This window comes from Rattus rattus, chromosome 5 (assembly GCF_011064425.1).
Source record: "Rattus rattus isolate New Zealand chromosome 5, Rrattus_CSIRO_v1, whole genome shotgun sequence".
Taxonomy (NCBI): domain Eukaryota; kingdom Metazoa; phylum Chordata; class Mammalia; order Rodentia; family Muridae; genus Rattus; species Rattus rattus.
In genome coordinates, this window is record NC_046158.1 from 65,854,842 (window position 1) to 65,867,118 (window position 12,277).

A 12,277-nucleotide genomic window follows, 5' to 3' on the forward strand; every position below is an offset into this window, starting at 1 on the left:
CGCGGCGTGGAGCTGGCGCTGACGCGGAAGGGGCGGTGCCGCTGTTGCGCACCGTGGCGGCCTGTGTGCGGCCGTGGGTTCCGGAGGCGGTCCTTCTACTGACGGGAGGGTGGAGTGTGCTCCGGGTAATTCGGTAGCTACGGAAAGGTGTCGATCAGCGTTCGTTTCCTCTGGGCCTAGCAGTCAAACTTTTGTTATCTTGCTATTTTTGAGACAGGGTCTCGCTGTGTAACTCTTGTTAGCTTTGAAAGTAATGTAGCTCAAGCTGGCCTGGAACACGCGGCGATGCTACCCCGCTTCCAGGATGCTAACTTTACAGGCTGGATCAGCCTTAGGAGTTTTTTGTTTTGTTTTGCTTTGTTTTGACTGGTGCTCGCGTTGTCCACGCTTGCCTCGAACATGATACTCTGTACTACACTTCCCAAGTACAGTGAGCCACCATTCCTGGCTTGGGTATCTTTACTTACAGGACTTTTAAAGGAATAAGCTTTTTCTTTTTTTAAAAATTACATTTATAAGGTTGGGGATTTAGCTCAGGGGTAAAGCCCTTGCCTAGGAAGCAAAAGGCCCTGGGTTCGGGCCCCAGCCCCGAAAAAAAAAAACAAAAAAAAAAAAAAATTACATTTATGTATGTATTGGAGTCGGACTCCTGTGGCAAGGATGTTGGCGATCATATGACAACTTAAGTCAGATGACTCTTTCTTTCCACCATGTGGCTCTCAGATAGCCAACTCTGCACCAGGCTTCACAGGCAAACCCTGTCCTCGGAGCCATCTTTGCCCCTTAATATTGTTTTGAAAGCGTGTTTAGAAGTGGCCCGGGTGTTCCAGACCTACCTAGTTCTCTTAGCCTCTTCCTCCTTTCCTTCCTTTTATACTAGCTAATCTTCCTTCTAGCTTAAAGCCTCCGAATTTGGATCTCTTGAGATGAAGGGAAAACCTGTTATAGCAGACGATGTAGGTCTCTAGGCAGGGTATTGAACTGTCTCTCCCCTTCCTTCCACCCTCCCTCCCTTCCTCCCTCCCTCCCTCCCTCCCTCCCTCCCTCCCTTCCTCCCTCCCCTTCCTTCCTTCCTTCCTTCCTTCCTCCCCTCATCCCCACCACCCTTGTTCTTCTACCTCTCTAGTTTGACTGGTTTGAACACTTCTACATCAGTGGAGCCATAGGGCTTTGGAAAACAAATCTCTCTGAGTAATCCTTAAAGTGTTTATGATTTGTCAGCTGTTTCATGGTTGTCATAGACCTCTTTTACCTTGTGAATAGTTTGTTCTAATTTGTTATTTTCAGTTGAAATGCCAGGCATTAGATGAGCCACTGGGATTGAACTCCCATTGTCTGCAAATTAGATCGTTTGTCATGTAGTAGTGAGTCAGTGGAGATAAATCTAGAGTTAAAAAGCAAATTGCTGAAAAGGTGTTGTAGGTTTTGAGTCATTTGGTATGGTTTGGATAAGTTTCTAATTATTTTTTTCTTTTAATTAGCACTTACAGAAGGAAGATTATAAATGTCAGAGCCATTTAACTGATGGGTTAGCTGTTGAATTCTGATGCTTTTTGTGCCAGCCTCTTCATTGGAAAAATTTCAGGAAAAGCAGAAGAGAACATCCACATTAGCAATGGCTATACCAATAACAGTGCTTGACTGTGATCTCTTGCTCTATGGCCGAGGTCACCGGACCTTGGACCGTTTTAAGCTGGATGATGTAACTGATGAATACCTGATGTCCATGTATGGATTTCCCCGACAATTCATTTACTACTTAGTGGAACTCTTGGGGGCAAGTCTTTCTCGACCTACTCAGCGATCTAGGGCTATTAGCCCAGAGACACAGATCCTGGCAGCATTAGGGTTTTATACCTCAGGTTCCTTCCAGACTCGAATGGGAGATGCAATTGGAATTAGTCAAGCCTCTATGAGTCGCTGTGTTGCCAACGTCACTGAAGCCCTTGTGGAGCGGGCCTCACAGTTTATTCACTTTCCAGCTGACGAAGCTGCCATACAGTCTCTAAAGGACGAATTCTATGGATTGGCAGGGATGCCAGGGGTGATAGGGGCAGTTGACTGTATCCATGTAGCAATCAAGGCACCAAATGCTGAAGACCTCTCTTACGTGAACCGGAAGGGTCTGCATTCTTTAAACTGCCTGGTGGTATGTGACATCAGAGGGGCACTGATGACAGTGGAGACAAGCTGGCCAGGTAGCCTGCAGGACTGTGCTGTGCTACAGCAGTCTTCTTTATCCAGTCAGTTTGAAACTGGGATGCCCAAAGATAGCTGGCTTCTTGGTAAGTTTGCAAGTATAAATGTTCAGTTTATATCCATAGAAAAGTTATGCAGGAAAGTGGGTGAAATCTGAGGTTTTCGTAGTCTTACTTTTTATTCTTTGTTTAATCCTGTAAAACCTCTGGTGAGACCTCTCTGGGCCTTTTGTTTTCTTTCATTATTACTTTTTAAGACACATCGTTTGAGACAGTAACTTGTTATGTAGCCAGGAATTTTTGATGTAGCCAGCCTTGGACTCAGAGATTCATTTGCCTTGGCCTCTCTTGCCGGAATTAAAGGTGTATACAGCCATACCCTCATAAATATTTTTATTACTATTCCTGTACTAGGGATCAAACCCAAAGCTTGGGAATGCCAGGCAAGGATTTTACCACTGAACCTTCAACCTTTGCACATTGATTTTTTTTTTTTAAATTAATATTCAAGGGATGGACAGGTGGCTTGGTGGTTAAGAGCACTTGTTCTTGAAGAGGACCTGGGTTTGCTTCCCATCATCTACATGCAGGCTCACAAATACTCATAACTCCAGTTCCCAGGAATCTAAAGCTTTCTTCTGACCTCCATAGCAAAGGCGTGCACATGGTACACAGATACATACGGGCATAAGACCGATATACATAAAATAAATCTAAAAAATTTTAAAACAAAAACAATATTTAAGTTGAGTGTTATTTTATATGCTTGTAATTCCAGGAATGGGTAGGCTGAGGCAAAGACATGTCCAGACATAGTGTTCCAGGCCAACCTGCCTGTGGAGGGAAACCCTGTCTGAAAAATAAGGGACTAGGGCTGTATGTAACTCAGTAGTGTAGGAGGTCCTGGGTTCAGTCCTCAGCACTGCATTGGCTGTTGTGCATAACTATGTTGGTGTATAACTGTATTCCCAGTACTCAGAAGGCAGAGGCAGGAGTATCAGAAATTTCAGGTGATCCTCCCCTACACAGGAAGCTTAAGGCTAGCTTAATAGATGCATGGCCCTCTATTCTCAAAAACTAAACAGAGTGGGCTGGAGAGATGGCTTAGAGATTACCTGCTCTTCCAGAACACCTGAATTCAGTTCTCAACACCAATATTGGGTAGCTTAGAACTGCCTGTAACTCTAGCACTAGGGGAATGGTTTGAATCGAGCCTGTGGCTCCTGGCGATACTGTCAGATACTGTAGAGACTGAGGCAAAGGGATCACTTGATCCGAGGAGTTATAACCTAGACAAAAGAAAAGAGCCAGGCATGGCAGCACATAGCTGTAATAAAGCACTTAGAAAATTAGGCAGGAAGATAAAGAGCCACAGACCAATTTCTGCTACTTATTAAGGTCATGGCCAACCTGGGTGTTCTGTATTGTCCAGAGAATGAAAGCAATAGCCATGCTTTCAGTTTTGAGTGAGCGAGTTTACTAAGTAAATAGCAAACAAAAGTTATAGAATAAATAGCAAGTGATAGATGGATACACAGACAAATGTCATCAAATTAGGGCTTAAGACATGCTGTGGAAACTGGTGGGGAAGTTGAGGCCATCAGCTCAGGAGTCCCTGGCTCTGTGGACTAGCTGCTCAGAAAATTTATATCATGGGCTACAGAGTAGTAACATCTGTTGACATGGTTCTCCTTCCAGCTGTTCCAAGAACAGGATGTTCTGAAGGTAGGACTGTTTTGTTGTTCTCGTCTCCTCACAGAGTTTGGAGCAGGCAGTCCATCTCCAGATGGGGAGCCTTGGAAAACTTTGAGATGAATGTGCTTGGGTCTGAACTTGGGGGAGGAACCCTTGATTCTAGAGCTAGTTTCTCAATGAGCTCAAACACTACATGACAGTTGCCAATACAATGTACATTACACTAGGTTACATGGGATCCTGTATCAGGAAAGAGAAGAAAGAAAAGAAGGGAAGGAGGAAGAGAAGGAGAAAAAGAAAAGTGTATGAAGGATGCCCTGGCAGGGTTTCAAGTTTCACGACAGCATTAACCTCATAGTGAGAACTTGTCTGAAAAAAGAAAAAAAAACTTTATCAAAAGTGTTGGGATAACTGTCTGTTAGTGGAAACCCTGGTTATATTGTACTGAGTGTGATTTAAGGGAAGTGTTTGTGGGCAGACTCCTGCCACAGTGATGGGTACAGCATCAGATTGTCCTGTCGCACATACCATTTCCATGCAGCATCTGCTGTTACATATTTTTCTCCACAGGATTTTAATTTGACTTCAAGTTTGGCCTCAAACTGACTCCTAAAATGGCCTTGAACTCATAATCCACCAGCCTCGGCCTCCTTAGTGCTAGAATTACAAGGAAATTCAAGGCCAGCCAGGGAAACAAGAGACCCTGCTTTAAAAAAGGCAAATAATATTATCAACATTTGTATAAAAGAGGAAACTGGAAGGCACAGAATATTTAAATTCCTTTTCTTTCTTTTCTTTTTTGAAATAGACATCTCAGTGTTTCCCAGACTGACTTCAAGAGCCTGATTCTCTCAGCTCCTATTGAGGTAGCTGGGATTGCAGATTTGCACCATCACTCTCCACCTTTTTTTTTTTTTTTTTCCAGAGCTGGGGACCGAACCCAGGGCACTGAGCTAAATCCCCAACCCCCATCACTCTCCACTTTAAGTTTTTTTTTTTTTTTTTTTTTTGTTCTTTTTTTTCCGGAGCTGGGGACCGAACCCAGGGCCTTTCCTAGGCAAGCGCTCTACCACTGAGCTAAATCCCCCAACCCCTTTAAGTTTCTTTTAAGCCATCCCTTCCTGTTATTATCCTTAGCTGTCCCTATAGGTGTATTACCTAAACTCCCAGGCTCTAAGCGCACCACTTCTCTAAACAGTCAGCTTGAGTTCTTAGTTCTTCAGCTCTTGGGCTAGTGCTGTTAAGCAGCTTTGGGTAAGATCTCCCAGAATTTCTTATGGGTGACTGAGTGATTGCATACACATTTATAATCTGTTCCCCCTCTAATCCTCATCTCCTCATGAGTATCTGTTTTCCAACGATGCTTGAATTGTAACCAGCTAGTGACTACAAAGCTTGTTTTATTGTGTGTGTGTGTGTGTGTGTGTGTGTGTGTGTGTGTGTATTCAGTACATACTTTTCATAGCATTTGTGTGAGGTCAGAAAACTTTGGAATTGATTCTCTCTACTTTTGTGTGAGTCCTAGAAATTGAATTCAGGTTGTCAATTGCTTTACCCACTGAGCCATCTTGTCCCATTCCTGTTTTTTGGGTTTTTCTTTTCTTTTTTTTTTTTTTTGGAGCTGGGGACCGAACCGGGGGCCTTACACTTGCTAGGCAAGCGCTCTACCGCTGAGCTAAATCCCCAACCCCGGGTTTTTCTTTTTGTTGTTTGTTTGTTTGTTTGTTTTTTCTGAGAAAGGATCTTACACTGAGCCCAACAGTGCTTGTCACCTACTACAGTCCCTGTGTTAAATCTGTCTTAAGTATTATTTCCATTACTGTTTATGATATCCTTTTAAGACATTTTTGTATTTATGAGGAGGTCAGACGACAGTTTGTAGGAGTTAGTTCCCTCCTTCCACACATCGGTTCCTCAGGCTTTGTATGTGTACTGAGCCATCTAGGGTCCAGAAGCAGTTTTCCATTTCTCTCCCCCATTTTCTCTTTTTAGCTCTGGCTGGATTGCATGTGAATACCATCATAGCTTGCTCTACATCTTTTTTTTTTTTTTTTTTTTAAACAGTGTTTAGAAAGAGTGAGTTCAAAGAACAGCGGGAGTTGTTGTGCACTTGTAACCCCAGCATTTGAGAGGTGGACACAAGAGTATCATATTAGAAGCTCAGGGGCCCGAGCTACATGAGACCCTGGCTTCAAAACAAAAGTGGTGGCGGCAAAGGCCAGGTGTGGTAGCTCATGCCTGTAATCCCAGCACTAGGAGAGTGAAGCAGAAGGCTTGTTGTGAATTTAAGGTCAGCATGAGAGGAGTTTAAGGTCAGAATAAGACTCTGGGGTTGGGGATTTACCTAGGGAGTTTAGGTCTCCCCAGAAAAAAAAAAAAAAAAAAAAAAAAAAAAAAAAAAAAAGAATAAGACTCTGTTTCAAAAAAGAAAACCAGCTAAATATAACCTTCAAATTTTTGTGAGACATCTCAGTTATTCTCAGCTAATCCAGCCTTAGAAACATAAGCTCCAAAATGAAAGGAGTCTTTTATTATTTTTGGAACAGTGGCTATCTCTGTTTTAAGAATCAACTGTTTACTGAACTTGGTGTCGGGTTAGGAGGACAGTGCTTACCTTGGTTCTCAGGGCCCGGTATCTGATTAAGATTTACAAGAGTCACACCTGTGTGAGCTGCTTTGCTTGTCTGAGGTGTGAGTCAGAACAATTAAACACTGTGCTTTGGACTAGGACTTTGCTCCCCATTTGTGTTTGCTTTTCTTAGAACTTCCCAGGATCCTCTAATAAGGAAGCCATTAAAGGAAATGCTTTCTGTTTGTTATTTGAATCCACTTATTTCTTCTCATTATTACTGTTTGCACCATCATATTCATGTTCTCCCAGATCGTGTTACAAAAGCTTTATTATGTGATTGCAGTATCCAAGAATCCAGTACCCTGGAGGCCTGATGGCTACTGCAGACACAGCTCTTATTCTTCCCGGCACTGGGAAGACAAATCATTGGGTATTGTATGAAATCCCCAGGTCATGCTTTCAGACATGAAACTTAATGGTAAAATTAGAAGTTTTCCTCATGAGTGTTTTTAGATCTCCTGTTAGAAGATCTTTTTCTGTTTCTTCTTGAATGCTTTCTATTTAGAGATTTGTAAAATTGGTATCCTGTTTGATTGGAGGCATGGGGTTGGTTTGTTTGCTTGAGACAGGGTCTCACATTGTAGAGGCTGGCTTCAAACTCACAGAGATCTGCCTTACTCTGTCTCCCAAGTGCTGGGATTAAAGATATATGCCACCACATCTGACTATGGTTTTTATTAAGCCTTTTAATAAAGAGCAGTATCTGAATTTGAAACCTTGCAGAGAATGGTAACTTACACATCTACAACTCCAGCACTTGGGATAAAGGAAGGAGGGTCAGAAATTCAGGCTATCCTCAGCTGCTTGGGAAGGTCCCAGCCAGCTGAGCTACATGAAACTGTCTCAAGGAAAGTAAGTATAGGGGCTGGAGAGATGGCTCAGTGGTTAAGAGCACTGACTGCTCTCCCAGAGGTCCTGAGTTCAAATCCCAGCAACCACATGGTGTCTCCCAACCATCTGTAATGAGATCTAATGAGCCTTCTTCTGGTGTGTCTGAGGATAGTGACTCATACATATAAGTTGTTTTTTTAAAAAAAGACAGAGGAAATTTTGAGGGCTATTGCTGAAACAGAATGCGTCTTTGTTTAAGGCCCTGAGTTTTAAGCACAGTTAAAAGAACACCAAGAAAGAAAAGGAATTGGATTCCCGTGTTTCTACTTCCTTCCTTTGGATGCTCTCAGATTTGGATTTGTTAGCTCTCAACTTTCTGTCCATTGGTTTTAGTCAAGGATATTGTCAGCCAACACTGCCTTTGAGTGACATTTCGTTGTTTTTGAAGGGTTCTCACTATGTAGACGAGGATGGCCTCTCTGGTCTTCTTCCTGCCTCAGCCTTCCAAATGCAGACATTCCTTTCTTGTGCTACCTCTATTGGAGTTGGCTTTCATCTTAACATTTATCATCACCCTCTGTCACCACCATGGAGAAAAGGGAAGGGGCAATAAGAACTGTGGGCATCAGACAAGCTTCAGGAAAGGAGCAGAGGGGTAGTACTAGTTCATGCTTTCTATTTAAAATTATTTTTGGGGTTGGGGATTTAGCTCAGTGGTAGAGCGCTGCAAGGCCCTGGGTTCGGTCCCCAGCTCCGAAAAAAAAAAAAAAAGAGAAAAAATATAAAAAAATTATTTTTATTTATGTGTATGAGAGTTTGCCTACATATATGTATGTGACTATATCTGTGTGCCTGGTGTCCTTGGAGGCCAAAAAAGACTGTTGACTTCCCTGGAGCTGGAATTACAGACTGTTGTAAGCCACATGTGGGTACCAGGAATTAAATCCAGGTTCTCGGTAAGATCAGCAGGTACTTTTAACCTCTGAGCCATCACTCTTCCCTCCCCATACTTTCTCATGACAACATTTTTCTTCAGGTTTTTATGCTGTGGTATGCTTTGGTTCCAAAGGCTGTTTATTTTCCTGACCTTCCTCACCATGTTTCCAAATGTGCCTGTTTTTGTTCTGTGAGACAAGGTCTCACTGCAATTCCTGCTGGCCTGGAACTTGAGGTAGTCCTTCTGTCCCAGCATCTTCAGTGCTGAGATCACAGGCATGAGTACCACAACTAGCCTGAATTTCACTTTTTGTTTGTAATCCATTCACAGTCATGTTCTCTTTGGCCTTTCATGCAGGTGACAGTTCCTTCTTTCTCCACACCTGGCTCTTGACTCCACTGCATATTCCTGAAACTCCAGCAGAGTATCGCTATAATAGGGCCCATTCTGCAACTCACAGTGTGATAGAGAAGACTTTGCGGACCCTCTGCTGTAGGTTCCGGTGCCTGGATGGATCGAAAGGGGCGCTGCAGTACTCACCGGAGAAATCCAGCCACATCATCTTAGCTTGCTGTGTCCTTCACAACATTTCCCTGGAACACGGGATGGATGTGTGGTCCTCTCCCGTGACTGGACCCATTGAGCAGCCCCCTGAGGGCGAGGATGAGCAAATGGAGTCTCTGGACTTAGAGGCTGACCGAATCCGGCAGGAGCTGATACTCACTCATTTTAGTTAATATGGAAGGTAGAGGGAGGAGGAAGAGTTTCCAGAATAAACTGTGACAACGTTCCCCCTTACTAGCCATTGGGAAGTTCAATCATCCAGTGGTACTGAATGTGGGCACTTGTCATGAATTAACATTTAAAGTTTTAGATGGGCAGGTACAAGGGCAAATGTGTCAATTAAACCTAAATCAAGATAGTGCTTCCTAATGTGGGGTGAACCCTGGGCTGTGTGCTATTCTTTGAAAGTTCACTGGTTGCAACAGCAGAATCACACAATAAACCAGAAGACAGCACACAACCAAGGCATTTTGTTGTTGTTTCAACTCTCTGGAGATCTCAAATGAAAAGTGTTTGTCCTGATTTATTTATGTATTCATTTATTGCTAGTTTGTCTGAGACAGTTTTTTTATATAGCACAGGCTGTCCTGGTGCTTACTATGTAGCCCACATTGGCCTGGCGCTTGTAGCAGTCCTCCTGCCTCAGCCTCCCAAGTACTGGTATAAGCCATCCTGCCTGCTGCCCTGATTCTTTGTTTTTCTTCTCTGCTGTCTAAGAGGCGAATAGAAAGAAAGAATGAATTTAGTTGAGAAGTGATCGTCTAATATAAGTAAGTGAGCACTTGCCTAGTCTGTGTGAGGTATTGATCCCTAGAACTAAAAGAAAGAAACAATAAAGAGAAAAGAACTGCTGGTCTGCCCTTTTGTGGTTGTTTTGTGATTGAAGAGGACATTAAGGAGAGTGGGAAGCCACCGTCCTCAGTGTGCTGGCACTAATTGGACTGTGATTTGGATCTAGCTCCTAGAGGGAATATCTGAATTCCAGTTCTCCTAGCTCACCCTTGCGTCAGAGTTAGAGACTAACCAGGGTTAAGGACTGAGCAGACTTGAATAAAGTAATTAAAATATAGACAAAATACCAAGTTTAGACTTTCCAGAGGCTCTAAAGACCCTGGCGCTTCAAATGAGCAAGGCATTCCTACAAGTTTACAAAATTCATATTAACTAGACTACATTAAAAAAGTATTCATGGGTTGGGGATTTAGCTCAGTGGTAGAGCGCTCGCCTAGCAAGCGCAAGGCCCTGGGTTCGGTCCCCAGCTCCAGCAAAAAAAAAAAATAAAAAAGAGAAAAAAGTATTCATTTATTGTGTGAGAGGGGTGCATGGCACATATACAGAAGTCATAGGACAACTTGTGAGTGATTAAACTATCAGCTTTGCCAGCAAGCATCTTTACTTGTTGAGCTATCTTTTTCTTTATTTTATGAATATGTGGGTACACTGTTGCTGTCTCAGATACACCAGAAGAAGGCACCACATCCCATTATAGATGATTGTGAGCCTCCAGGTGGTTGCTGGGAACTAAACTTGGGACCTCTGGAAAAGCAGTCAGTGGTTTTAACCCCTGAGCCATCTCTATAGCCCCCTGCTCAGGTATCTGGATGGCCTGATGTTTTTTTTTGTTTTTGTTTTTGTTTTTTTTCCTTTTTAATGTGTCCATGAGATTAAACTTACAGAGCCTGCTTTCTGCATGGCATGCAAGTGTTCTTCCTCTGAACCATATCCTTAGCTCACCTTTGCCCCCATGTTATTACTTTGTTGACCAAGGTGGCCTTGAACTCACTAACCTAGACAGACCTTAAACTTGTGATCCTCCTGCCTCAGCCTCCTGAATAGCTGGGATTACAGACCTAGGCCGCTCAACCTGTCTTTATTATATTTCCTATGGCTATAATGAGAGAATACTTATATAATATGTTTTGAAATTCTTTGTAGAGAGGGCAGTTCCGAGGAGAAAACAGGTAGAGCCAGGCACAGTGGCTTGTGACTATAATTCCAGCTCTCGGGAAGTTGAGGCAATTATATTGTGATTTCAAAGCCAACCTATATGCACCAAATAGTGAGTACCAGGCCAGAATGGGCTACTGTGGGAGCCCTGTCTTTAAAAAGCAGAAGTACAAAGCATGGCTTGAAATAAACTCTAGAGTTAGACCTTAGAATATTATATGCAGAGTGATAGACAGAACTTCCCAGGAAATAAATAATCCCCAACAAGTCTTGTTCCAAAATTTCACTGTTGTAAAAATAACCTGACGGGGATAATACAAGTGTGAATTAGGTTCACACATTGGTGTCTTTGCTGGGACTAAAAAGGTTTTCCTGAGGATTGTCTTGTTCCCATTTTCTCAGTCACTCATCATGTGACACCTCTGAGCTGGCCTCTTGGATCATTTTCTACCTGCCTTTGTCAGTGCTAATCTGGTGATGTTCAAAGTAAAGAAGTGAACAGCGGATGACAGAGGAATGTGGAAATAAATCCAGGGTGACTCATCCTAAAGATTAGAAACAATTATGGATTATTAACTGCTGTTTATTTCTATTCCAAATTCTGTTTCTCACCCTTATCTTCCCCTGTGAAGTGGGTGGCTTGGCAGGAGAGTAAATTTAATGAGTTCAAGGAGGTCCTGGATGTGGGACAGTGGATAGTTGATTGGAAACGTTCTGAGCATCATATAATGAAGACTTTGTTACATTTTGTTCTTTGTACATTTTTTCCTGTTTAGTTTGAGATAAGATCACATTATGTAGCCATGACTAGCCTGGTACTGACTATTTAGCTCAGGGTGGCCTTAAATTCAGCAATCTTCCTGGGATAGCCTCCCAAGTACTAGAATGACAGACATGTCGCAGTCCTTAGCTCTGTTTTTGTTTGTTTGCTTGGTTTTACTTTTGTTGGGACAGAGTCTCACTACGTAGCTTTATCTGACCAAGAACTCACTATATAGACCAGGCTGGCCTAAAGTTCATAGAAATGCACCTGCTTCTCTGCCTCTGTAGTGCTGGGATTAAAGCCATAATCAGCACCTGCTTTTTTGTTGTTTTTGCTTGTTCTCGTTCTCTCTCTCTCTCTCTCTCTCTCTTTCCTTCTTTCTTTGAGACAGGGTTTCTTTGTGTAGCCCTAGCTGTTCTGGAACCTCTGGAGATCCACTTGCTTGTGCCTCTAGAATGCTGGGGTCAAAGACCTATGCCCCTGGTTTGGGTTCTATTTGTTTTTTGTGCTGGGAAATCAAACTAAGAACCTAGCACACACTATGAAACATTCTAATTGCTTTGCAAAACTTAGCAAAACTTGCTTTGTCGCCCTTATAAACTCTGTAGCCCAGTTTAGCCTAAAACTTGCCACCCTCTTGCCTTCCAAATGCTGGGAAAAAGAAAAGAAACTGAAAGACATTACCCCTGTGTGTGTCCACGTGCTTGGGC

At 42.9% G+C, this 12,277-nt stretch overlaps 1 protein-coding gene across 1 annotated transcript; it reads left to right on the forward strand.

Moving 5' to 3' along the window:
- Positions 1-60: 60 nt before the first annotated feature.
- Harbi1 (harbinger transposase derived 1) lies at positions 61-9,166 on the forward strand. The gene is made up of 3 exons (XM_032903705.1): positions 61-147; positions 1,482-2,285; positions 8,651-9,166. Exons 2-3 carry the CDS (start codon positions 1,547-1,549, stop codon positions 9,028-9,030), a joined length of 1,119 nt encoding a protein of 372 aa, XP_032759596.1. The 5' UTR covers positions 61-147; positions 1,482-1,546; the 3' UTR covers positions 9,031-9,166.
- The last annotated feature ends 3,111 nt before the right edge of the window (positions 9,167-12,277 follow it).